Source organism: Mandrillus leucophaeus, unplaced genomic scaffold (assembly GCF_000951045.1).
Source record: "Mandrillus leucophaeus isolate KB7577 unplaced genomic scaffold, Mleu.le_1.0 Scaffold541, whole genome shotgun sequence".
Classification (NCBI taxonomy): domain Eukaryota; kingdom Metazoa; phylum Chordata; class Mammalia; order Primates; family Cercopithecidae; genus Mandrillus; species Mandrillus leucophaeus.
The window spans coordinates 805,142-832,829 of record NW_012105820.1 but is presented as its reverse complement, the minus strand read 5'-3'; the positions used below and the strand labels follow the sequence as shown (position 1 = coordinate 832,829).

The following is a 27,688-nucleotide window of genomic DNA, read 5'->3' as shown; positions in this document are numbered from 1 at the left end:
GAGGTCAGGAGTTCGAGACCAGTCTGGCCAACATGGTGAAACCCCATCTCTACCAAAAATATAAAAAGTTAGTCGGCTGTGGTGGCACGTGCCTGTAATCCCAGCTACACAGGTGGTTAATTGGGAGAATTGCTTGAACCCAGGAGGCGGAGGTCGCAGTCAGCCAAGATCGTGCCATTGCACTCCAGCCTGGGTGACAGAGTGAGACTTCATCTCAAAAAAAGAAAAGAAAAAAATTGAGAAGATCAAGGCAGAACACTGATGTTCGCTGAGCCTTCCTTTATTCTGCTTATCTTGAGATGGACTTGATGAGCTCATTTTACAGAGAGGAAAAGTGAAGCTCGGAGAGGCTAAAGAAATTACATTCCCTGGCTCAGCCAGGCAATAGCAGAGCCAGTATTTGGACCCAGGTCTGTCTGACTCTGAGCTCACCCTAACAGATCCCTGGAGTTTCACCTCCAGCACCCTATTCCCCAACAGTCCCCCCACCAACTTCTTGGTGTCCTGATCTGGGACAGCAGAACGTCAGCAGTGAGAAGTCCTTTGCTCCCTACTTGGGTGTCACCATGTCATTCAGACACCGTCAGTTACCACCTTGGCCTGAGCAGGGGAAGAGACTTGGGGTTGGGAAGAGACGCTGGGCAGGGGAGACTCGGGGGGATTCTGGTGGGGATGGATTAGTGGGTTGAGAATCTAAGCCAGAATTGGAGACCTAGGTAGCTATGAGATCTTGAGCAAGCCTCTTTACCTCTGTGAGCCTCAGGTTTCTCAGCAAAAAAAGTTGGAAATTATGCCAATACTTTGACACTCCCACTTAGAAAAAAATACAGTTCAGGTTTGGAGTTAGACTTTGGAGTTAGATTTTGTTCCAAACCCCGGATCTCTCACTGACTAGCTGTGTGGTCTGGGGCCAGTTACTTGACATCTCTGAGCAGACTTTGGCCCCTGAATCTGTAAAGTGGGTTGTTGTAGGGATTTAGTGAGGTGACTGAGCTGGGAGCACTTTGGAAAAAGGGTGAGGCTTTATAAATGATGCTGGTTTTTAGCACTCCCCTGGAATGGGGGCTCTGGGATGGCTCCCAGAAACTGGCACCCCCTCAACCTTTCCCCTGAACCCAGGCACATTAGTTCTCATTCTGTATCCTATGTACCCACCAAACAGCTTTCTCCAAACCTGGCACCCCACTCCTTTCCACCTTGCCTGAGGACCTGAGGCCCCTTCCCTGTTCCCACCTTGTTCTAGTTCCAAACTGCAAAGGATGGCCTGAGTTTCCATTCTTCTTCCTGGAGGCTCCAGCTGCAGCCTCAATCTTCTGTCCCGAGAGAATCCGTTTGATTTCAGTTGATCCTTGGGAGATGGGAGGGCCAGTTCCAAGGCCTGTGACCAAAACCTTTCAGTCATCCTGAAGTCCCAGAACTCCATCTTTCTTGAACCAAGCCTGCTCTAGTGCCCAAAGGGAAGGGGTGTCAGCGATGGGGGCCCACAGGAGACTTTTGCTGTGGTCCAGTTTTATCGACTATGCTGCTAGTCTGGCACCCCCAGCACTGCCCTGTCCCCCTCCCATCTCTGGCCCCAGTACTGGCGTTGGGAGTACCAGGGAGACAGTGGGAGGAGTGGGTAAGGGCTGTGGAGTGAGAGAGGCTGACAGGAGGCGAGGACTCTAGGGGACTGAGGGTTATGAAGCAGCCCAGCCGAGGGCAGGGACCTGTCCTTGCTTGGTCCAGTGACTGTTTATTCCTGACTCTGGGTAAGTGGGGCTCAGCCTGCTTGGGGCTCTGGAGGACTCCCCCAGGCTGGGGCCTGGGATGGAGGGAAGGAGTTGGTGCTTTGCAGGGCCAGGGGCCTTTGAAGGTCTAAGGTCCTGCTTGGCTCTTGCTCTGCATCTGGACAGACCTGTCGCGCTAGAAGCCATCTGATGACAAGTGTGTGTGCGCACTCGTGTGCGTGGCTGTGAACTGGAATGTGTCCCTGTGTGTCTGTGCCGGTCTGTGCAGGATGACATGGGCAACAGTGTCTTCTCCAGGACCCATGTCTGTCTCTACAGATGAGTGGAGGGCCAGACCCACAAGGCCATGGATTTCTGTCCTTTGCTTCCCCAGTTCATTCCGTGTCCCGCGCCCTGGGGGTGACCTGGTGTGCCCTTATTTCCCACTATCTACTGCTGCCTCCGAGCCACGAGGCCCTGGATGTCATGAAACATGTGTCTCCAGGACTCATGTCCCCATTTTCTCTGCTACACTTTTCTAACTTGTGAGGACCTGGCTGCTGGGCTGCTCACAGGACGGGCTCTCCATGCCTCCAAGGCAGTGTCTAGGAGGTGGAGCAGACAGCTCAGAGTGGCCCTTTTCTCTGCCCTCCTGTCCCAGGCTTGGAGAAATGGATGATGGGCTAAGGGGCTGGGTAGATGGGCCCTGCTTCCTGGGCATAGGAAAATCTGCAGCGCAGGCTCTTCCGCCTCCACCTCCCCTCTGCTTGCTCCCCAGATGGCTGCTGCACGCTGCTGCCTCTCCCTGCTGCTCCTGTCCACCTGTGTGGCTCTGTTGCTGCAGCCACTGCTGGGTGCCCGGGGAGCCCCGCTGGAGCCATTGTACCCAGGGGGCAATGCCACGCCAGAGCAGATGGCCCAGTATGCAGCTGAGCTCCACAGATACATCAACATGCTGACCAAGCCTAGGCATGTGCCATGGACAGGGAGAGAGACCCCAGCCCCTGGGACCCTGGGCCCACTCCACTTTCCTGGCCACACCTTATCCCCAGCCCAAGCCCCATCTCCAGCTCCAGCCCCTTCCAGGCCACTCTTGGGGAAACAGAGCTTCTGTGCTGACCAGGCCTGGGCCCATGTGCCCTGGGCAAGTGGGTGCCTACCAGCGGATATGAAACAGGTGGGTTGGCACCTGGGCACAGGACTTCCATGTATAGGGAAAGAGACAAAGAGGACACGCTGGCCTTCTCAGAGCGGGGTCCTCCCATGCTGCTGCCCTCAGGTGAGTTTGACTCCCTGCCCTGTCTGTCCAGCTCCCTGGGGCTGAAATGGGGATGGTGGGACTGAATCAGGGCTTAAAAAGGTGTGGTGGGGGGTGGAAGAGGGAGAACAGGAGCCCAGGGCTGGCCTAAGGCCTCCTGACGGCACAAGGCCTGCCCCGCACACTGCCATGTTCCACCCTGTCCTCACAGGGAGCTCAGCCTGCTGGAACTGTGACGCTACCTCCTGCCTCCTACCACTCCATGGGCAGTGCCAGCCCAGCTCTCCCCTCCGCACTGTTGGCTCTGGCCGAAACTGGCTCCTTGTTCCCGCACAGGCTCAATAAAGCAAGTCAAAGCCACGGTCTATCCCTGTGTCTCTGTGGACTCCTGGTGCAGGGCAGCAGGAAGAGCTAAATGCATGGAGAGAAAGGGGAGGGCAGGGCAGAGGCAACGGGGAAAGCAGGCTGTGCTTGTGAATCATCCAGAACGTCCATGGGGTCATCAGTCACTCAGCTCATCCTCTCCACTTCACAGAGGGACAAGTTGTGACCAGAGGAAGGCAGGGACTCCTCTATGGTCATTCGGCAACCTGTGAAGTGGCAGTCTTGAGCTTGACTCTTCCCAGTTCAGCACCTGTAGACCCTCCCAATTCAGCCCCATGACAACCCTGCCCCAGGTGCACCAGTGCTTTCCTGTGGCTGAGGCAGCAGGAGCACCAAAATGTGATATGAAAGCATCCTTGGCATGGGGGTAGGGGATCAGCCCAGCACAGAGGCACAATTCTGGTGCTATGGCAGTCACGGCTGCATCTAGGGGCCTGAGCTGCTGTCCAGAAATTTGGAGAGAATGGGCTGTCCAGAGAGGTAGCGAAATCCGGGCACAGGAGGTATTCAAGCTGCTGTGGAAGGGGAGGAGGCTAGATTAGCTGAGAGTTCCAGCCACTGCCATGAGTCCAATCTGTGGATTCCACACTCCAGCTCTGGGAGGGCGAGGACATGGATCCTGCCTCAGGGAGGACTGCTCGGAGTCCCAGTGCACCTGTCTTCCTGGCCCTTCTCAGGCATCCTGAATAGGTGGGGACAGAGCACACGTGCATGCGTGTGTGTGCGTGTGTGTACACGGGAGAAGTAAGGGAACTAGAATGTGTCTGGTTCCTAGAATGGCTTCTCCTGCCTCCCCTACACACTTGGCCTGAAGGGATGGGGTTATGCGTTTGGAGGATGAGGCATCCACTTTCCTGGGCTCAGCACCTTGCACAGATCCCATGGAAATGACACCACAATTGTGTTTCCCCTCAAGTCCTGACTCAATCTGGTGTGTGCAAATGACCTGGAAGTAGAACCAGGTCCTAAAAGACAAAGAGCTTTAAGAGGATGCAGCTGCTTGGCTCAAATTGATTTTTTGTTTGTCTTTGGATACAGGGTGTTGTTCTGTCACCCAGGTTGGAGTGCAGTGACATGAGCACAGCTCACCATAGCCTTCACCTCCTGGGCTCAAGCGATCCTCCTGCCTCAGCCTCCCAAGTAGCTGAAACTACAGGCACATGCCACCATGCTCAGCTAATTTTTTTTATTTTTATAAAGACAGGGTCTTGCTATGTTCCCCAGCCTGGTCTCAAACTCCTGAGCTCAAATGATCTGCTCACCTCAGCCTCCCAAAGTGTTGGGATTGCAGGTGTGAGCCACTGTGCCCAACCTCAGGTTGATTCTTAAATCCAAGGGGTGTCTGGATAGAGAGATGGCTTCCGCAAGAGAATGGTTTGAGTCTGAATAAGGGAGCCTGAAGTCCCAGCATTTTCTCTGGCAGCTTAAGGGGATGGGGTGTGAATGGGGAAAGGTGTGGATACTTCCTAGGGCCAGGAGTTCGCACCCTGAAGACATACCTGGATGTGAGAGTAGGATCAGGGCACAGGGCTCTGCCCCCACCAAGCCTCTCTGATGGCCATGGGAGCCCCCAGAAGAGAGAGCGCCACCCTCACACCCAGCTTCTCAGGGACAGGCCCTGGCCAGGTCCACCCCTTCCCCTGCTCTGCTCACCCTAGAAGGGCTCAGAAGTCCAGGAGGCAAAGGCGGCCCCCCATACTCTGCATGCTGAGGGGCAAAGGCACCTCTTCTTGTTCCTGTGCCAACTCTGACAGCCCAAGCTGGGCTGTTTGGTAGAAACCTGGGCGAGGTGGGACTGCGGGTGTGTCGAGCTGAAGCCCTCCTTTAAGGTTCCAGCTTCTCTCACCTTTGCCCTCCCTCTCCCTCTGCATTGGAGTCCCCCCCCCCACCAACCACCCCCTGCCAATCCTGCTGGGAGAAGGTTGCTGGGGAGCGAGGGGAGGACCCCTCCACCTCACAGCTGAGGTCCTTTTCTCCCACAGCAGGAACTCCAGGGTTCCCCTTCTCTGTCGAAGAACTGGTCCCTCCCCGGCCCACAGAAGTCACTGAAGCAACAGAGATTTGTCTTTATTGTTTTCACTGAGGGGATGAGGAGGAGTTGAGGCCCCTCTCAATATAAAGGGGTTGGTGGGGGGTCAGGCGTCTGGAGGCCAGGCCCCAGCCTGGAGAAGGAAGTCCCAGGGCGCCAGTATCTCCCCGCACGCCCGCCCCCGAGGGCTTCCTCTCGCTCCCACCCAAGCAGCCCCCAGTCCCGAGGCCCCTGATTCGGTGCCGAGTATACAGGCTGTCCTACCTGGGGCCTCGGGAGGAGGTTGGTGGTCGGGGTTCCGAGGTGTTCAGCCACTGGGGTTTCGTGGTGGTCCATGGAGGGGGTTTCGTAGCTTTCGGTGGGGAGGTGTTCGTGGCGTTCGCAATTTTCCTGGGGTTTTTAGATTTCTTCGAGCTGAGAACACGTCTTTGCAGCGGTCATGAGGCCGCTCCCCGAGCCCAGTTTGGGCCGCGATGCGCGTGGGTGTGTCCGGCGGCGTCCGTGTCCCCCAGCACCCTCCGCCGTCCTCCCTCCCTCCCTCGCGCCCTCCGCCGGCTCACCTGCTGTTGAAGAGCCTCCCCACGTACTTCTTGATCCAGCCTAAGTTCAGCCAACTGGCGGCCATGGACTGCTGCGGCACCTGCAGCTCCTCGCCCAGGGCGCCCTCCGGCGTCAGCAGCAGCCACATGAGGCCAGCTACGAGCAGAGCGCATGCGCAGAGCGGAGCCGGCGTCTGGAGAGCTCGGGACTCACAGAGCCGCGGGCGGTCACGTGACCCCGCGGCTCCGGTCGGCCGGGATCGGCCGAGCCCGGATCGTAGCTTGCGGGTGTTCCGCGCGGTGGGCAGGCTTGGGTGCAGGGGCGCTCAGGCCGAGGGACGTGACTATTTCTAGGACACACACCAGTGCACGGACGCCCTAAGGGACATCCTGGTGCCCGGGGGAATGGTGCACACCTGGACATGCCCAGTGATGCACGCTGACAGCATCGAGGTAAAAATGGACGGGGAGACACACCCTAAGGTGTACGCACGAGGTCGGCGTAAAACCATTGGACAGCTCCCTAATCTCACCGACCTCTCTCCCGCAAATTTCTTACTTATCGCCCTCTTTTCTCCCTGCCGTTCCCTCAAAATACCAGTCACGTTGTTCTCTGCCTGGAAGACCCTTCCTCTAGACAGCCTCATGGCCAGCTCTGTCGCCCCCTGGAGGCATTAGCTCAAAATCCACCTTTGCAATGGGTCTTACCCGGACACCCCTGTTTAAAATTGCAACCAGGCAGGGTGCGGTATATAACGCCTGTAATCCCAGCACTTTGGGAGGCCGAGGCGGGCGGATCGCTTGAGCCCATGAGTTCAAGACCAGCCTGTGCAAAAGACAGAGAGCCCTGTCTCTACAATTTAAATATATATATATATTGCAACCCAACCCCTCATCTTGCTCTATCTTTTTCTTGCTCTATTTTTGCACTTTTTTATGTTTTATGAATTTTTTTTTTTTTAAGACAAGGACTTGCTTTGTTGCCCAGGCTAGAGTATAGCGTGGGGCAGTCTCAAACTCCTGGGCTCAGGCCATCCTCTTGCTTCAGCCTCCCAAGTAGGTAGGTCTACAGGTGCACACAACCATGCCCAGCTAAATTTTAATTTTTTGTAGAGATGGAGTCTTGCTAGGTGGCCCAGGTTGGTCTCAAACTCCTGGCCTCAAGAGATCCTCCTGCCTTGCCTCCCAAAGTGCTGGGATTACAGGTATGCGCAGCCACACCTGGCTGCACTTTCTAACTTATGTATTCTATACTTATTATATTTATGTCCAAGTCCCTTCCCTCAATGTAAGCATCATTAATCACAACTGGGCTCTTTGCTTATTTTGTCTATTGATGTATCACAAGCACCTAGAACAGTGCCTGGCACTTAGTAGATGCTCGATAATACATATTAAATGAATGACTAAGTGTTACACACAGGAAAGCCAGCCTGATGATTCACACACCCAATGCACAGAGAATTCTGTGCCTGCAACACACCATGATTCAGACTATATGCCCATAAACGTGATGCACACCCCCAGAGCTCCTAAGCCCCTCAACGCTCTTTTAAGTGGGAACTCCACTCATCCCCACCACCCAAGCAGGGATAAGAAGCCCTAGTAGCTGTCCTGACCATCAGAATGGTAGATGAGGCTGCCCTTGCCTAACTCCTTCATGCCCTTAGTGGGCCTGAGGAGGGCCCTTGGTGCCAGGCCCCATCCCCAAGCTCCTAGAGAATACAGCTGATAGGAAGCCCAAACTTGGCCACCAGACATTACCGTGGTGCTGGGCAAGTGCAGAGGAGCACAGCAAAGCGTCTCTGGCCAGGACCTGAGGCCCTTTATATTCCTAAGGATCCATGTCCCCTTTCCCACTAAGGTTCCACTTCCAGCGCAGCCTTCTTTTCCTCCCTCTGTCATGACCTGAAAGTCCAGAACAGAGAGAAGGCGAGGGTGGAAGCACATGGGCTACCACCTGTTCTGACCAGGGCACAGTCCCTGCCAGGGGCCCAGAGGTGTGGGTGGCAGAGGCGGGGAGGCCTGGGGAATAGAGTAATGTTTTGCTCCAAGTGTACAGATCCAAGGGAGAAACTGGCTCTGGGTTTGAGAGGGGGCTGTGCTTTTCCCAGGGGCTACTGTTTGGAAGCGAGTTATGCTGAGACCAGATGCCCCTCCCCATCTGACTAGATCCAAGGTGCCTCCTTTCCCTACAGGGCTGCTGTGGGGTCCCAGCATCCCTATTCCCCTCCCCTAGGCCTGCTGCCATGGGGAAGGGGTGGGGCTGCGGTTTCTGGTTTCAGGATTGCAGGCCCTACTGCACAGCTGGGAGATTTTCTCAGCCTGCTTGGCCATTTTGGAGCCCCCGAGGCATGACCTGCTAAGCCTTCAGGAGGGTGGTGGGTCTTGGCTGCCGGGAACTTAGGCCTTGGCTACCTCAGGCCACAGAGCCTCAGCTGTGTGGCCTCTCAGGTCCCCTCTACCCGTTCAATATTGCTACCTTTCTGGGGCAAGATTGTGAAATGTGCGCCGATTCTTCATGCCCACCCCAACCCCAGAAGGGGCGCACTAGGAAGAGCAAGGGCTTCTGGGTAGAAATCCTAACTTCACTACCTCCTGGCTGTCACACAGCCAGATTAAGGGATGTTATCCCAGATTAAGGGATGTTATCTCCCCTGAGTCTCCGCATCCTCATCTGTGAAGAGCTGGTTAGGACTGTTGTGAAGATGGATTTGGATTAGGTAGCTCAGCCTCTGGACAGCTCCTGGCACATGCTAGATGATTAACAGGCGTGAGCCCCTCCGTTCATAAAAGAAACCCCTTTCTCCCATCTCCACTTCTCCTGAAAGTGTCTCATCTTCTGGCCCCTTCTCCTTATTAAAACCTGCTCCCGGCCAGGCATGGTGGCTCATGCCTGTAATCCCAGTACTTTGGGAGGCTGAGGTAGGAGGACCACTAGAACCCAGGAGTTTGAGACTAGCCTAAGCAACATAGTGAGACCTTGTCTCTACAAAAATTTTTTTTAAAGCTAGGTGTGGCCTGGCATGTTGGCTCACGCATGTAATCCCAGCACTTTAGGAGGCCAAGGTAGGCAGATCACCTGAGGTCAGGAGTTCGAGACGAGCCTGACCAACATGGAGAAACCCCGTCTCTATTAAAAATACAAAATTAGCTGGGCGTGGTGGCGCATGCCTCTAATCCCAGCTACTCGGGAGGCTGAGGCAGGAGAATCACTTGAACCCGGGAGGTAGAGGTTGCGGTGAGCCGAGATCGTGCCATTGCACCCCAGCTTGGGCGACAAGAGCAAAACTCCATTTCAAAAAAGCTAGGTATGGTGGCACATGCCTGTGGTCACAGGTACTGGGGAAGCTGAGGTGGGAGGATTGCTTGAGCCTGGGAAATTGAGGCTGCAGTGAACCAGGATTGCACCACTGCACTTCCAACCTGAGTGACAGAGCAAGACTCTGTCTCAAAACAACAACAAAAACAAACAAGCAAACCCTGCTCTCAGTGAGGGTGTGAGAAACTCAATGTCAGTGTCACTGAAGTTTATGGGATGGCCCATAGCCAAGTGAGACCAGAACTGCTTTTCTGTGGAGCCAATAATCTCTAGAAAAAGAAAGGAGATTCCCATGAGAAAGTTCCATAGTACAGGGTGGGAGGAGAGATCTAGGGACCAGTGTAACCTAAATACCAGCAAACAGGCTATTTCTTATCCCCATTAGTCACAGCCCGGTGCTGAACGTCTGCCTGCCCCTACAAGAGCTCAAACGATGTGTCCTTTTGCAGCCTCAACTGTCCTTACAAACCCAGGCTCTTTTGCAGGCACCGAGGGCTCTCATCCCCTCACTCTTCTGGACTCCCTTACTCATTCCAGGAACTGTGGGGGGGTATGAGGAGGGAGGAAAGGGGGAAGAGAGGAAAGGAGGAAGCTCAGAGGCTGCCTGCCACCCTCTGAGGGCAGGAGGCGGTGGTGGCAGCGCTGCGATGGGCAGGACAAGGGAATTTGACTTGAGGACACAGCTCCGGGTGGGTCTCCCTGTCAATTGCCCCTTAAACTCTGACTGAAAGCTGCCATTTAAATGGACCTTCCAAATTCACTGTGGAGTATGTGCCCAGATTCCCAGAGAGCAGCAGGACAGGGGCTCCTGCCTCCACTTCTCCGAGAAGAACACTGAGATGCAAAGAGAAGCTACTGAGGCACCTGGTGCAGGCACAACTGGGGCTAAACCCACCATTTTGACTCCAAGTTGGTGTGTGACCGTTTGGATCAGCCCATTTCCAGGGCCCCTGAGATAAGCCCTGTGGGCTTCCTGTGATTGCATGAGTATTCTCAAATGTCATTCTCTGCTACCCACTGTGGAATAGGCCCAGTGATAGTGACCTTGAGTCTCCTGGCTGACTCGCCCCAGACTGATCATCCCACCCACCACCGCTACTCCTCTCTGCTGGGGGTGGCCCAAACCTGGCCTCTCAGGAGCTCACTCCTTCCTACCTGCCCTCCAGTGCATCTGGGGTGCTGGTGACGTCCTGAGAGAGACACAGAGAGAGGCCATTAGTTCCACTGCAGACCATGGAGAGCAGCTGGCCTAGGAGGGGCTTGACTGCCCTGTACAGCATCACTGCATGTTTTTAAAAAGTCCCATAGAAGACCTTTCCGCTTGGTGAGGGAGTGCCATGGTGTCCTGCGTTCTCCTCTCTAGACTGCATGCTTCCCGAGGGCAGCTGGGGTCTTGTTCAGCTCTGAACCTCCAGCATCTGGCACAGTGACCAGCTCACCATAGGCCTCCATGGCTGCTTAGGGGGTGGGTGGAGGCGGGAGGGAGGCAGGAGGAAGGGAGGAGCAGCAGAAGGGAAGGAGGGACTCATGGATAAATGGATGTGACCCACAAAGGGACAAAGGGACAGATGAATGAGCGAACAAATGAGCCAGGCATGGCCTGGCTCACGTCATCGGGCCTGGAAGCAGCTGCCGCCCATCCTCCCATGTTCATGCACTTTGTTTCGCATGTGGGTGTGGAAGAGGCAGAGGGAGGAAACTGAGGGACCCCCCATCTCATCTGTGGGCTCCTCCAAAATGGGCTTGTGTCTCCTCCTCTCTTGGATCTTCCTTGCTCCTTTGCTCCCCCAAACCTGAGGCTAGGCCACACCTGGCCTTCAACTGCCCCTTATTACCTCCCAGGACTCTTCTTATCTGGGACTGTGCTAGGGCAGGAAGGGCAGTGTGGCCTGGACACAGGGGCCAGGGAAGAGGAAAGAGTGGCCTCTCCCAGCCTCCTCCTCCCCCCAGCTTTCTTCCCCCAGCCCTCCTCCCCACTTCTCCTGAGGGGGCCCATCCTGCCCTCCAGGCTACAGTTCCAGCACTCATGACTGAACTGGGCCTCAGGATGGAACTCAGGACGGCACTGGAACTGGAACAGGCTGAGATGTGTGGCTTCCCACAGGGTCTCAGCCAGGCCGGGGTCCCTCCAGCAGAGTTGCTTCTGCCGCTGGGAAAGTTTCAGCAACAGCAGGTCACACTGCTTCAGGTGGGCCCTGCCCTGTGCTGGGGCCACCACGGTGCCCAATCCTGGGAATGGCGTCAGGACCTCCCACCCCATCAGGTTAGAGAGGGCAAGAGGAGGGAGATGGGTGAGGCTTGGGGGTGGCGTGGGGCACGTGAAGGGGAGGGGGCCTTCTCGGGGGCTTCATTTACTACCCTTCTGGGTGGCAGGCTGACCCCATGGGGGTCCCGTCCCCATTTTACAGATTAGGAAACCAGAGTTCATGGAACAAGGGTTGCTGCAGGACCTTAAACCCAAGTTTTCCGGATTCCGGTCTCTGCTCTTCTTATCCACCCTGTTTCCCAAACTTGCCCAGTTAGAAAAATCATCTGGGGTGCTTCTTAAAAATACACTTTCCCAGGATTCATGTTGGGCAATTCTGAGTCTATTGGTCTGGAATTGAGCCTGGGAATCTGTATATTTACCACATTCCCTGACTAGCTTTTGTGATCCAAGAAGTTTGGGAAATAGCGCACACTGTATTGGTCGCTGCCTGGCCAGGAGAGCCACATTCCTAAGAGGAGGCTGGTAGATGGGATGTGGACGTTGAGCAGACACCCAGCCAAGGTCCCCTGACATCCCTCTCTCCCTTACATTATGTTGCTGCCCAGGTAATCCCATACCAATCTCACATGTTTCCGTATTTCCCAGATAGATCTTCAACCATCTGACCACTTGGTGCCTGGTACAAATAGATGTCTGGGGAGGGAAAGGGAGGAAAGGAAAGATAAGGGAAGGAAGGAAGGACTGATGGATGGTTAGATGAAGGTGAAGGAGCTGGATTCCCATCAGGCCATCAATCCCAGACTTCTTGTTCTCCTAGATCCAAAGTTCATTGATTCTGGAGCAAAGCTGCCAAATTCTAAGACTGACTTTCTAGCTGTGCGATTTCCTTGGTTTTTCTCTTCTGGAAATTGGGGAGAGTGATATTTTCTACCTCCTAGGGTTGCTAGGAGGATTATATGAAATGGACTAACCACATGTAGGCCTACCTTCCTGCTAACTGGAGTTTCCCAAACTTCTCTCATTTTGCAATATGCTTTAGTCTCCAACTAAGCGGAGTCTCCCCTTTGTCCAGATGAGGAAATGAAGGTTTCATGAGCAGGCCGCGACTGGCTCGGTCTTTCAACATATCAACAGCAGGGTGGGAATTGGAATTAGAGCTCGCCTTCCCTCTTCCCCGAAGCTGTGAGATGGCGCTGCTGCTTCAAAATGTTTGCTGTCCTATACCCTGGTGCCCCAGTGTGGGTGGAATATACATCATTCCAGGACCTCCTGCCCATGAAAGAAGTAACCCATTCTGGGGCATCCTGACCGCATAGCCAGGGTAAAAGAGCAAAGGTGGGCTGGGTGTGGTGGATCACACCTGTAATCTCAGCACTTTGTGTGGCCAAAGCAGGTGAATTTCTTGAGTCCAGAAGTTTGAGACCAGCCTGGGTGACACAGCGAAACCCCATCTCTACTAAAAATACAAAAATTAGCCGTGCATGGTGGCACAAGCCTGTAGTCCCAGCTACTTAGGGGGCTGAGGTAGGAGGACAGCCTGAGCCTGAGAGGCAGAGGCTGCAGTGAGCTAAGATCGTATCACTGCACTCCAGCCTGAGCAACAGAGTGAGACCCTGCATGAAAAAAAAAGAAAAGAAAAAAAAAAAAAAAGCAAAGCAAAGGTGGAAGCAAGGGATAGCTCTTAGAGCTCCTGCTTGGATATAGCACTTGCCACTGTTGTTCAGGTGCCACTGGCCAAGGCAAGTCCTGTGGTCAAGCCAGGAGTGGTCAGAGAGGCCCACATCCCTCTGAGCCAAGGGCACAGCTCTCCTGTTTGGAGCCACCTGCCTTAGCCAGGACATCTGGCTGGATGCCACACCCTCTCTGTATGCCCCGGAAGTCGGAAGCCTCACCAGAGGGTATGCGGCCTGGCCAGGCCCCAGGTGCCCTCAGAAATCACTCGTAGGTCCAGTCAACCCATCATGGAGCCTATATCTGAAACCCCCAAGCAGAGATAGGTGCTATCTGGCCCAGTCTGGAGTTGGGCTCCTCTCCCAGACACGGTGACGGTAGTAACCCATTAATAATTAATCTGGGGGCAAATCGATACATTTCCAGTCCACCAGGTCTATACCGAAACCCCTCCCTACAGCCTGGCAGGAAACCCTCAGAGCTTGACCCTTGACAGGTCCAGAGCAGGACAGGATGTCAACCCCAGCTGAGGAGACCACGCCTTGACTGGCTTCCAGTGTGGAGGGCAGCTTGGGGGCTGCGACTTCTGCTCACATATTTCCCGTGTTTCGGAAACTAGACCTCCCTGGTAGCAGCTGATTGACTGACAGAGGGGAGAACAAGCAGGGAGTGATGGAAATTTTGGTCAATGAGGCTGCATATCCTTCAAGACCTGCCTCAAATGCCATTTTAATAGCTATTATTATATCATTATAGCTACATTATATTTCATATGACATATGATATATAACACATTATTTTACTTTAAATCTGGGATACATGTGCAGAACATGCAGGTTTGTTACATAGGTACACATGTGCCATGGTGGTTTGCTGCACCTATCAACCCGTCATCTAGGTTTTAAGCTAAGCCGCATGCATTAGGTATTTGTCCTATTGCTCTCCCTCCCCTTGTCCCCTACCTCCCAACAAGCCCTAGTATGTGATGTTCCCCTCCCTGTGTCCTTGTGTTCTCATTGTTCAACTCTCACTTATGAGAACATGCGGTGTTTGGTTTTCTGTTCCGATGTTAGTTTGCTGAGAATGATAGTTTCCAGCTTCATCCATGTCCCTGCAAAGGACATGAACTCATTCTTTTTTATGGCTGCTTATTATTATTTTTTAGACAGAGTCTTGCTGTGTGGTCCAGGCTGGAGTGCAGTGGTGTGACCTCGGCTCACTGCAACTTCTGCTTCCCAGGTTCAAGCAATTCTCCTGCCTCAGCCTCCCAAGTAGCGGGACTACAGGTCCCCGCCACCATGCCCAGCTGATTTTTGTATTTTTAGTAGAGACGGGGTTTCACTTTATTGGCCAGGCTGGTCTCAAACTCTGACCTCAAGTGATCTGCCCACCTCGGCCTCCCAAGTGCTAGGATTACAGGCGTGAGCCACTGTGCCCAGCCCAAGCTGTACTCTTGTCTGGGACTCCACTATAATGTGGAGTGAATGCTCAAAGTTGGTTTGTCTAACTAAAAGCGTCATCCTTGATTATGACCTCTGACATCTGGAGAGTACCAGAATTCCCTAGGCTGCCCTTGGGGGGCCTAGGGAACCTTGTCTCTACAAAAAAATATATAATCATTAACCAGGCATGGTGGTGTGCACTTGCGATCTTCTTCCTTTGCGGTACAAACTTTTATTGCCTACTCAATTGCCTACTGGCCAATTGGCCAGGAACATGCACCCCGGTGTTTCAATCTCCAAACACTAACATTTTGCCTAACAACCAAACTATTCAGGTTCCTTTAGTAATCCCTATTTCCTCCTCCACACACACCAGGTGGGCTGTACACTTCATTCTCTTCAGCAGGGCGAAACATCTCTGCTACACTCGGCACCAGGATAGCCAGTTGGCCCTTTCTTAGGACCCCACATTTTCCGCCTCATAATACTAACAATTGGCCCATGTGTACTCACCTTCCTATCCCACTTTCTCTCTTGTCCTGGCAACCACCCAGAAACACATTAATACCATCACTCTCTTCTCCCAGGTCTGATATCAGCGCCTCAAGGAAAACAGCTCCGGGCAGGGTGTGCTGGCTCACGCCTGTAATCCCAACACTTTGGGAGGCCAAGGCAGGCAGATCACCTGAGGTCAGGAGTTCAAGACCAGCCTGGCCAACGTGGTGAAACCCTGTCTCTACTAAAAATACAAAAAATTGCCAGGCGTGGTGGTAGGTACCTACAGGCTGGAGGCTGGAGAATCACTTGAACCCATGGGGCAGATGTTGCAGTGAGCCAAGATTGTGTCATTACACTCCAGCCTGGGCAATGAGGGCAAGACTCCATCTCAAAAAAAAAAAAAAAAAAAGGAAACAACGATGAAGTTGAACACCCACTGCTTCAAAACCCAAACCTGAGTACAGCGCCCTATTCAGCAAGAAGCAGCCAGCCAATCAACAATGCCCCTCTTCCTTTGAAAGTAAAAGGCAAGAATGTTAGTCCAAACTGCGCCATCTTGTAAGCTCCCTGCTATTTTGCAGACCTTGGTCAAAGTGAAACATTTCACGGGGGTTTGGGCCATGAGAAAACATCCTGCCTAACCAACTGACCACAAGGCAAAGGCCCAACTAAACAAACATCCCTATCATGTCTTGCTGGACAAAGGTCCAAGGAACACCATGATGACATCCTGCTGGAACAAGGGCCAGAACAGCCGCATCATGGGAACGAATATCTCATCAATATCCTGCTGGGCAGCAAGCCATACTGCCCAGACCCCTCCCACCCATACCTACAAATTGCCCCAGCCTGTAAGCAGTAGTGGACTCTGGCATTAGGCTGGTCCCACACTTCTGTAGGTTTTATGCTGGATGTAAAGCCTGCATTTGCGTTGAGCTGCCTTCTGTGTCTTCCTTTAGCCCTTGCCTTCCCTTCCAAACCTAACAGCAGTAACACATGGTACAGGTTTGTAGCCTAGGAGCCGTAGGCCATACCACATAGCCTAGGTGTGCTGTGGGCTACACCACCCGGGTTTGTGTAAGTATACACTGTGATGTTAGTGCAAGGTGAAATCACCTAATGATACATTTCTCAAGCTCCTCCTCATATGGCAAGCAACGCATGACTGTATATGAAAGCTCTTAAATAGGGATTAAGTTTCTAAATCTCTAAAAGAAAAAAGTCATTATTTACTACATATGGAATTTTTTTTTTTTTTTTTTTTCCCGAGACGGAGTTTCGTCCTTGTTGTCCAAGCTGGAGTGCAATGGCTCACTGCAACTTCTGCCTCCCAGGTTCAAGCAATTCTTCTGCCTCAGCCTCCCAATTAGCTGTGATTACAGGCGCCTGCCACCAAGCCCAGCTAATTTTTTTTGTATTTTTTTTAGAAATGGGGTTTCACCATGTTAGCCAGGCTGGTCTCAAACTCCTGACCTCAGGTGATCTGCCCGCCTCAGTCTCCCAAAGTGCTGGGATTACAGGTGTGAGCCACCATGCCTGGCTGGAATGTTTTCTTAAAACATTCATTTCAGTGGGAACGTAATTTGGGGCTAGAGTCTTTTATTTAACTTTCACCCCAAAGTTGCAAAGTGTTTCGAGGTTTTTCCCTGTAAAATAATTATTTTAATTCAATTTAAATAAAACCCATCAAGGAAACTTTAACCTTTTAGAAGTCTAGCTTCCTGTGAAATGTGAGAGGAAGTCAACACTGATCTCAGAAATCTGATTACAACAATAGATCTACCCCTTAATGAGGCGAGTCTTGAATCTCTTCCACTTCAAACCATTAATCTACACTATGTGCCTATGCTAGGCACTGGAGTAAGATGAAGCATCTTCTTGGAGTTCACATGCTATTGATTATGCCAGACAATGAGCAATAAAATAGGTAAGAATGGCTGTGGGGGAAGTCAGCTGGGTTCTAGTTACAGTCGTATTTCAGGAAATTATTTAATATGCTGACTTTAACAACCTAAGCCTCTTGTCCATGTGTGCACACAGGGTAGACCTCTGAAGAGTGGTGCTGTAATTTCTAGGGTAATGGCCGTGTTAAGTCAAGGCAGGATGACAGTTCAGCCTCATCCAAGAATAGTGCAAAGGGCTCTTCACTCGGATTACAGCCTTCTCTCCCAGACTGAATTGCTCACCCCACTGTGAACCCCCTACATTTGAGACAGGTCTCAGTTAATTTAGAGAGTTTATTTTGCCAAGGTTGAGGATGCACCCGTGACAACCTCAGGGAAGTCTTGACAAAATATGCCCAAGGTCATCAGGGCACAGCTTGGTTTTACACATTTAGGGAGACATCATGAGACATCAGTCAATATATGTAAGAAGTACATTGCTTCATCTGGAAAGGTGGGACAACTTGAAGCAAAGGCAGGAAGACTTAAGTGGGGAGGAAGCTTCCAGGTCACAGATGGCCGACACACAAACGGTTCCATTCTTTTGAGTTTCTGATCAGCCTTTGCAAAGGAGGCAATTCAGATAAGCATCTATCTCAGTGGGCAGAGGAGTGACTGAATCGAATGGGAGGCAGGGTGCCCTAAGCAGTTCCCAGCTTGATTTTTCCTTTGTGATTGTGGGGGCCACATATATTTTCCTTTCACATTTCCCCCCTTTTCTTTTTAAAAATCTGTTGGAGAAAGCATTTTACAAGAAAATAAGTCTCTGGTCTCAGGTTTCATTTGATCTCTCATGGCTAGGATGGTTTATTACTTGATAAGTAGCTCCCAAAAGTTCATTTTTAGCACATTGTGAAGTCTCATGTCCTGTGAAGAGAAAATAGTGGGGAGGAAGAGAGGAAAAACAACAACAAACAAAAGAACAATCCTGGAAAAATTGATATAGGCCACATTACTCTGAAGTCCATGGTTTAGTAGGCAGGGATGAAAGTGGTTTATGTATGTAAACAGGTTGCTGTTATTTTCTTCTGAAGTTTAAGTTGTCTGACTTCAGTTCACAGGATTTTAAGAAAGCACAGCTTAGTTTCCAGTGACTCCAAATTAGGAAAAATGGAAAAAAGAAGGAAAAAAATTGAAAACATTATTTTGGCGACTTGTAACCAAGACAAATTAAATTTGGTGCAAGCTGTAGAAAGTAATCCAAATTGAAAAAAAAAATAGGCAAGACTAGAATCTAACAACAGGTATACAATCATTTGGAAACAAAAGTTTTTCTCCAGTTTCCCATTTTACTAAAGACAAATCATGGTAGGATTCATTAGCTTATTATACTTGGTCTATATATTTGTATACAATGCAGCAAGAATAATTATTGTTGTTTTTTTTTTACATAGGCTTTTAAATTGCCTTTGACGGAACTTTGTTCCATAAGAGAAATCTAAGACTTTTTAAAGTCCAGCCCAGCCATGGATTGTGCCATCAAATACTCATGAGCTGGGTGAAATTTCCTCTCCTCTTGAGGTTCTAAGATAAACCTGGGGCTTCTGTGCCTGTCAGAAAGTGACATTCTTTACTTTCCACAGGTCAGAAACCCTGTTCAGGGACTGTGTACACAAAATATGAGGCTAGTTTTCCAGGTTTGATTCCTTAAAGGAAAGCATACCATTCCAGTCAAAGCCTTGGTAAACTAACCAATTTCTCCAATTGCATCCTGTTACAAGTGAAAACAGACTCTTAGTGCACTTATGCAAATAACTATATTGCCATAAGTTAAGAATACTCACAAGTAGTTTCCAATTCTGGAGAAATCAAGTAGAGAGAAACAAATATGCTCCAAATTTTGTTGATAAGAGTATACAAAATTGTTAAAAGCTTTCATTACCTCAGAAGAAGTTAAGACTCTGAAAAACAAAACAAGGGATCAGTAAACATATTAGAGTCAGAAAGATTGGTTAAATCTATGCAGCTAATTCCTGTTCTCTCATGTAGTTCATCAGTATCAACTCATGAACATTTTAGCTCTCCATGAGTCCTGAAAGTTTTCCCTCTATTCTAATGTCACAGTCTCCAAAGTTATCAGAAACCTGCATTCAAGAGCACCAGTTGGAGGCTGGGTGTGGTGGCTCATGCCTGTAATCCCAGCACTTTGGGAGGCTAAGGCGGGCAGATCATGAGGTCAGGAGATCAAGACCATCCTGGCTAATGCGGTAAAACCCCATCTCTACTAAAAATACAAAAAATTAGCTGGGCATAGTGGCAGGCGCCTGTAGTCCCAGCTACTCGGGAGGCTGAGGCAGGAGAATGGAGTGAACCCGGGAGGCAGAGTTTGCAGTGAGCCAAGATCGCACCACTGCACTCCAGCCTGGGCAACACAGCGAGACTCCATTTCAAAAAAAAAAAAAAAAAAAGCACCTGTTGGAGATTTATAGCTGATTATAAGACCACCTTCTAAAGAGGACCAAAACAAGATAACAATTGTCCATGGATGAAAAAAAAGTTTTAAGGTAGCCATAGTTAAAAGACACAATTGACAAGGAAATTTGTTATCTCTGTGGCACATAATAATTGTAATATAACAATTATGATTATTATTGATAATGTACACTAAGTTATATCAGAATTACAGGAGTTTCCCATAATTTTGGAACACATACCAATAACATATTTATACATATACAGCCCAAAGAAAACCCAACACCACTTCATATTTGACAATGCCTCCTGTATAATTTTTTATACCAAATAAGCCAAATTATGTCTTTTTGGGCTTTAGGGAAGCTAATATCTTAAAGGATTAATTAGGTTAGAAAAATATATAATTCATAATTTGATTTTAGAAAGTTTGTCAAATATAAAAGGTTTAAAACACCTGATATTACAAAATAGGATCACAGGTCATTGTAAAGTCATGTATTTAATTGAAGTGATAATTCAAGGATTAGAAACACACACACACACACACACACACACACACAAACTGGTCAGGTGCAGTGGCTCATGTTTGTAATTCTAGCACTTTGAGAGCCCGAGGCAGGTGGATCACCTGAGGTCAGGAGTTCGAGACCAGACTAGCCATCACGGTGAAACCCCATCTCTAGTAAAAATAAAAAAATTAGCTGGGTGTGGTGGCTGGTGCCAGTAATCCCAGCTACTCAGGACGCTGAGGCAGGAGAATCACTTGAACCCAGGAGACAAAGGTTGCAGTGAGCCAAGATTGTGCCATTGCACTCCAACCTGGGTGACAAGAGCGAAACTCGGTCTCAAAAAAAAAGCAAAAACTTTCATTCTTTGAGGAGACAACTTTCTAAACAAAAAAGCCCTAATAAAAATAGCGTGAAGCCAATTACATTTGTTTTCAAAATTTTACAATCTATACAATTTAATCTTGATTATAAAATATAACTTCCATAAGCCTTTTATAATCTTTATAACCTTTATAATAGAGTTGGCTAATGCTTCTAGAAAACCTTGTTAATCTGACACAGGGGTCCATATACTGATTTTGCATCAGTGTGCCTTTGACATTAATTAATTTACAAAGAAACTGAACTTATTTTGTCTTTGAAAATTGGCCCTTACAATCTTACATGCCCACCTCTTCTGCCTCAGGAACTGACTGAGATTTTGATGAGACTTTGATTCCATTCCTGGACACAGATTCAACTGGAGAGCTGCCCCTGGGGCCAGAGGAGTTCACTGCTGCATACCAGGATCTGAATGACAAGCTGACTCAGCAAGAAAGGCTCCCAGAGGTGGTTCCAATGCTAGACTGGGACCAGAACCAGGCCCTAGCTCAGCCTCTTCACCTCAAAAGTAAGGTTCAAACTGTAGATCGAGATCAGGCTGCAGATCATCAGGCATATGAAATACTTGTTCCACCTCTAGACAGTCAGAATTCAAAAGCAACCAAGTTTATTGTGTTGATGAAAAGAGTCAAACTCTGTAAAATATTTGAAGAGGTTTATTCTGAGCCAAATCTGAGTGATCAGGGTCTGTGACACAGCCCACAGGAGGTCCTAAGAACATGTGCCCAAGGTGGTTGGGATACAGTTTGGTTTTATATATTTTAGGAAGGCATGAGACATCAATCAAATACATTTAAGAAATACATTGGTTTGGTTCAGAAAGGTGGGACAACCCAAAGTGGGGGCTTCCAGGCTACAGGAAGGGTGCCTGGCTCTTAGCTGGTTCGCTCCTGGATCTGGAAAGAAAGGAAGGAAAACAAAGGGGGCAAGGGGATTCTCTATAGCATGTGGATTTTTCCCACAAGAGACTTTGCAGGGCAATTTCAAGGTATGGCAAGGAAATATATTTTGGGTTAAATATTTTTTCCTTGTTTCATAATGTTATGCCAGAGTCAGATTGAAAAGTAAGTCACGATCTATAGGGTCAAATAAAACCCATCTGATGGGAATTTATGGTTTGTAGGGCATGCCTCCCTTAGACCCCTTAGGTAGGAATTTGGGCAAGATAAAAACTCAGAGCTTAGTCCTCAATTGTTTTGCCCAAGAACCTGAAGAAAGATCTAGCTCAGCATTGGAGGCTTGCTAAGGTTGTTGGAACTCCACGCTGATTTGTATCAAAACCTCAGCATCAGAATCAAATTTTGCAGGCTGAGTATTTAGATTCAGGTACGGATATGAGTGACCATGGCTCGTGACACAGCCCTCGGGGGGTCCTGAGAACATGTGTCTGAAAGATTCTCCCTGGGGCCTGAAAGCCTGGGGAGATGAACAGCTCCTCCCTTCTCAGGCCCAGTCCCAAGGTGCAAGGCCACCTGTGCCAGCACCGTGTGCCAGCAAGATAGCAAAAGCAGGAAGGGGGCTTGCCAGAAAACATGTACCCCTGCAGATCGAGGAGGAGGCCACCCGGGTACCACGCAGCAGTTATATCAGACTGGGACACTTCTTGTTTATAGGAGACTATAAAACCCCAGCCCTGTCCTCACTTGGGGCTGTCGCCATTTTAGGCCTCAGCCAGCCTGCACCCAGGCACTCATTACCTTGTGTTGTTTGTTGATGCGCTCTCGGGGTTCAAACCAACACAAGAACCTTACAGTGCCCAAGGTGGTTGGGGTACAGTTTGGTTTTATGTATTTTAGAGAGGCATGAGGCATCAATCGAATACATTTAAGAAATACAATGGTTTGGTTCAGAAAGGCAGGACAACTCAAAGTGGGGGCTTCCAGGCTACAGGTAAATTTAAACATTTTCTGGTTGACAATTGGTTGAGTTTATCTGAAGACCTAGGATCAATGGAAAGGAATGTTCAGGTTAAGATAAAAGATTGTGGAGACAATGTTTTGTTGTGCAGAGGAGTCTCTCAGCAGACTTCAGGGGGAAAGCAGGTCATAAATATTTCTTATCAGACCTAAAAGGGTGTCTGGCTTTTAGTTTATTCTCTCCTGGATCTGGAAAAAAAGAAAGGAAAACAAAGGTGAAAGGGGATTGATTCTCCATAGAATGTGGATTTTTCCCACTTGAGACGTGGCAGGGCAATTTCAAGGTATGGCCAGGAAATATATTTTGGGCTAAATATTTTTTCCTTGTGTCAGAGTCAGATTGAAAAGTAAGTCATGATATATAGGGTCAAATAAAACCCATCTGGTGAGAATTTATGGTTTGTAGGGCATGAGTCCCTAGACCCTTTAGGTAGGAATTTGGGCAAGATAAAAAATCAGAGCTTAGTCATCAACTGTATCCGGGCAGCCTGCCTCCAGAACTCCAGTGAACTCAGATAAGCCTCAAGGGCCCCCTGAGCAAGTTGGACTTTCTTAATTCCATCTAGAGCCTGAGACTCAAAACCCAGAGACCCTTGAAGAGATCCAGTCCTCTTAGCTCCAGCAAGAAGCCCCAGCACAGCTTCCACAAGCTCCCTGAGGAGGTAGAACCTTCTTTAACCCAGCAGGAGGCCCCAGCTCTGCCTTCTCAGTCCCTTGAGGGAGTCCAGTCTTCTTCAACAGAACAGGAGTCCCCAGCACAGCAGTTAACTCCCTCTGAAGAGATTGTAGCTCAGCCATCAATACATCATGAGGTAAATGTCCCATCGAAAAGTTGGAATGAAGCTTAGCACTCACACTTGCCCAATGTCAAGCCAGGCACAGGCTGCCTCTCAGCCTCCAGAGCACCCCAAGGAAGTCAACTCTTCCTCAGCCCAATTAAAGGCCCCAGCTCAGACACCAGAGTTCCCTGAGGAGATGAAACTTCTGCAACTCAGCAAGGGACCCCAGCTGAGCCTCCAGGTCCTCCTGTAGAGGTTCAACCTTCTCCCAGTGAGCAGGAGCAGCCAGTTTGGCCTTCTGAGTTTCCTAGGGGAGTTGAACCTTCTCAGACCCAGCAGGAGGCTCTAGCTCAGCCTCCAGAGTCTATGGAGAATGCAGCTCAAACTCCACCGAATCTTAGGGTGACAGTTCAACCTCCAGGCGAGGATCAAGCTCATTATAACTTGCCCAACATTACAGTTAAACCTCAGATGTGGATGTTACTATAACTTCACAGCCTACCAAGGAGATTGAATCTTCTCCAGCCCAGCAGGAGGCCCCAACCCAGTCTCCAGAGGAGGTGGAACCTTCTGCAACACAAGAGGAGGTTCCAACTGAGCCTACATGTCCTCCTGTGGAGGCTGACCCTTCCCCCAGTGAGCAGGAACAGCTTAGCCCTCTGAGTCTTCTGGGGATGTTGAATATTCTCCAGCCAAGCAGAAGACCCCAGCTCAGCCTCCAGAACATCATGAACTCAGTTTCACCTCTAGGTCACCATCAAGCTCAGCATTCTGATTTGCCCAATGTCACTGTTAAGCCTCCAGATATGCAACTTACCATAGCACAGAGCCTACTGCAGAGGTGGGAACTTCTCTAGTCTATCAGGAGGGTACAGCTCAGCTCTCAGGGCCAGTTAATGATGTAGAACCTTACAGGGGCCCACCTCTGCCTCCAGAGTCATTGGAAGAGGCTAGGCCTTTATCAGTTCAACAGGAGACTTCAGTTCAGTCTCCAGAACCTATTAAGGATGAGAACCCCTCTGCAACCCAGCAGGAGGCTGCAGCTGAGCATCCACAGACCCCTGAGGTGGTTGAGTCTTCTCTAATCCAGCAGGAGGCCCCAACTCAGACTCCAGAGCTCTCTCAAGAAGTTGTAGCTCAACCTCCAGAGCATCATGAGGTAACAGTTTCTCCTCTAAGTCATGATCAAGTTCAGCCTCCAACATTGCACAATGTCACTGTTAAACCTGTGGATCACATGGTTACCATGACTTGAGATTTCACTAATCAGGTTGAAATTTTAACCCAACAGGGGGCCCCAGCTCAGCCTTTAATGTCCCCTGAGCAGTTTCAACGTTTGAAAGACCAGCAGCAGAGATTATAATTCAGCAGCTAAATACCCTTGAAAATGATGAACTTCCTCCAGTCCATCAAGAGCCCACAACTCAGCCTCCAACTGAGCTCTCCTCAGACTTTGAAGGTTCATTGAAAGGTGGGATGATATTTTCACCTCTAGATCTTTCTTCAACATTCAAAAGTAATTCAACTTTGCCTAATACCACAGTTAAAAATGTGAATATGGAGCTTCCCATACCTTCAGCAGTCACTGGAGGTTGAAACTTCTCCAGTCCAGCAGGACAACCCCCCTATTCCCACTGAGCAGGCTGACTTTTCTCTAGCCCAGCCTGATCTCCCTTCCCCATCTCTGCATTCTCCTGAAAAGATTGAACCTCCAGTCCAGTAAGAGGCCACAGCTCAGACTCCAGGTCGCCCTAAGAAGGTAGAACCTTCTCCAGTACAGCAAGAGTTCCAAGCTGAGTCACCAGAGCCCCCTAAGGAGGTTGAACCATCTGCAACCCAGTAGGAAGCCTCAGATCATCCTCCAAAGTCCACTGAAGAGGTCAGTCCTCCACCACAGCAGGAGATACCAGCTCAGCCATCAGAGCCACCTGAGAAGGTCGAACCATCTCCAGTCCTACAGCAACCCCCAACTCAGCTTTTAGAGCCAGCTGAAGAGGTAGAATCCTCTCCAGCCTAGCAGGCAGGCCCTGCTCAGTCTTCAGAGCCCCCTATGGTGATAGAAACCTCTCTGACCCAGCAGATGGTCCCATCTTTGCCTCCAGAGTTCCCTCAGGAGTTGGACCATATCTAACTCAGCAGAAGGCTCCAGCTCAGATTCCAGAGCCCCCTATGGAGGCAGAACCTTCTCCAACCCTGCAGGAGGCCACAGTTCAGACTCCAGAGTCCCCTAAGGACATAGAACTTTCAAGCCAGCAGATGGTACCAGCTCAGCTTCCACAGCCACCTAAGGAGGTTGCTGCTCAACCTCCAGCTCACTACGAGGTGACTGTTCCAACACAAGGTCAGGATCAAGCTCAGCACTCAATATTGCCCAGTGTCACAGTTCAACCTTTGGATCTGGGGCTTACCATCAATCCAGAATTCCTGACAGAGGTTGAACTTTCTCCAACCATGCAGGAGACCCCAACTCAGCCTCCTAAGAAAGTTGTACCCCAACTTCCAATATATCAAGAGGTAGCAGTTGCGACACTAGGTCAGGATCAAGCTCAGCATTCAGTGTCACCCAGCATTACAGTTCAACCTTTGCACCTGGGACTTACCATAACTCCAGAACCCAGTACAGAGGTTGAACATCCTACACCCCTGAAGAAGACTATAGTTCCTCCAAACTACCCTAAGGTGACATTTCCACATCCAGACCATGTTCAGACTCAGTATTCAAACCTGACTCAAGCCACAGTTCAACCTTTTGACCGGGGGTTTACCATCACTCCAGAATCCACTACAGAGATTGAACCTTCTACAGCTCTGACGACTACATTTTCTCCTCCAAAACATCCTGAGGTGACACTTCCACCTTCAGACAAGGGTCAGGCTCAGCATTCAAACCTGACTCAACTCACAGTTCAACCTTTGGATCTGGGGCTTACCATCACTCCTGAATCCACTACAAAGGTTGAAACTTCTACAGCCCTGACGATTACAGCTTCTCCTCCAAAACACCCTGAGGTGACATTTCCGTCTCCAGACAAAGGTCAGGCTCAGCATTCAAGCCTGACTCAAGTCACAGTTCAACCCCTGGACCTGGAGCTTACCATAACTACAGAACCTACTAGAGGTTAAACCGTCTCCAACCATGGAGGAGACCTCAACTCAGCCTCTCAGACCTGGGGCTCGCTACAGAGATTGGACATTCTACAGCCCTGGAGAAGACTACAGCCCCTCATCCAGACCAAGTTCTAACTCAGCATCAAAACCTGATTGAAGTCACAGGTCTACCTGCTGAACTAGAACCTACTCAGCATTCATGGGTGCAGGCTGAAAGTTATGCTCAAAATAAGGCTTTAACTGCACAAGAGGGAACTGACTCAACAGCTCAAGTTTGAGGATTCTACAGCAACTCTTTTCCACAAAACAAATGATATGATTTTTTAAAATTAATTTTTGTATATATATATATATTAGTTTTTTTGTAAAGATGGGGGTCTCGCTTTGTTGTCCAGGCTGATCTTGAACTCCTGAGGCTCAAGTGATCTGTCTGCCTTGGCCTCTTGAAGTGGTGGGATTACTGGCACGAGCCACCACGCCTGGCTCAAGCGCCTCTAGATTCACAGTAGACACTGCACTAGCTGATCCTTCCCATTTCTGGTTCAGGTCCTTCATTTCATACGTTAAGGTGTGCTGACTCCCAGTCCATGCCTTTTTGATATCTTTATGGGAGTAGAATGTGGCAAGATTTTTATTAGCCTCAAAGACTCTCAAAGTTTAAGAAGTATTGCCCTAAATGTTTTTTTTTAAATATCCCTTATTAGAAGAGGAAACCCCACTATTTTTGTAGAAGCCTTTTGCTGTAGAACAATGGGATGGAATAAAGGTAGCTCACAAAATAAGGGAATATTTCTAATCTTGTTTTTTCTCTCCAAATTCTTGTATACAGGTCCAGACAGATAGGCATTGTTTCCTTTCTATTAACTGAGGAGACAGGATGACAGGACTGGGGCATGTCATCACTGTCCTAAATGTACTGAAATCTTAACAACTTTAGCTGAAAAAAAGGCCAAAGCAGGCTGTGAAAATATATTTAAATGACAAACTTCAAAATGATCTATGCTAGAATCCCAAGGCAGGCAGGGAAAACTGATTCCTTGGAGGAAGGTAGTCAAAGAAATAAGCAAAGTGACCTAGACCCTCATCCAATTATGTGTGATGTACTTGGGGAGGGAGTAACCCCTTTCCTTTATTCATCTACGTATGTCCATGAGCCATGAGAACACACCTCTCCACATGAAGTTCCTCAATACAAGACCACTGACTGCATCACGTAAACCCTCTTACAGGGGCAAAGTCTAGAGAATCTGAAATGGTGAGCCTATATCTTAATTAAAGCCCTGAGAATAACCTTGAAGAAGACTGCCTAGTAATGAGGAACAATGGAAGAAGCAAGGAGCCTGGAATCAGGCAGACCTGGGTTTGAATTCTGGCTCTGTCAGTTTCTGGTGAAGTGACTTGAATAATGAACATGACCCTTTCTGGGTAGCATTTACAGCACAAGGGCATTTGGGAAATAAATGAAAGGCAATGTATATAGCACCTAGCAGGGGGCTGGACACAGTGCCGGTGCTCAGCCATCATGATGTCACATGTGCACTGGCCAGCGAGCATAAACCTTTGGGATGTCCAGAGGTGG

General features: G+C 49.6%; 2 protein-coding genes across 2 annotated transcripts; both read left to right on the top strand.

Annotated features, from left to right (window-relative positions):
* The first annotated feature begins 1,473 nt into the window (after positions 1–1,473).
* On the top strand, positions 1,474–3,379 carry LOC105552056. Its single transcript, XM_011997557.1, has 5 exons — positions 1,474–1,618; positions 2,101–2,251; positions 2,368–2,401; positions 2,485–2,985; positions 3,176–3,379. Exons 1-5 carry the CDS (start codon positions 1,474–1,476, stop codon positions 3,377–3,379), a joined length of 1,035 nt encoding a protein of 344 aa, XP_011852947.1.
* A 2,471-nt stretch (positions 3,380–5,850) lies between these two features.
* LOC105552055 (leucine-rich repeat-containing protein 37A-like) lies at positions 5,851–26,387 on the top strand. Its single transcript, XM_011997556.1, has 5 exons — positions 5,851–6,256; positions 20,659–20,814; positions 25,082–26,010; positions 26,092–26,119; positions 26,185–26,387. The coding sequence occupies exons 1-5, from the start codon at positions 5,851–5,853 to the stop codon at positions 26,385–26,387; spliced, it is 1,722 nt and encodes a 573-aa protein (XP_011852946.1).
* The last annotated feature ends 1,301 nt before the right edge of the window (positions 26,388–27,688 follow it).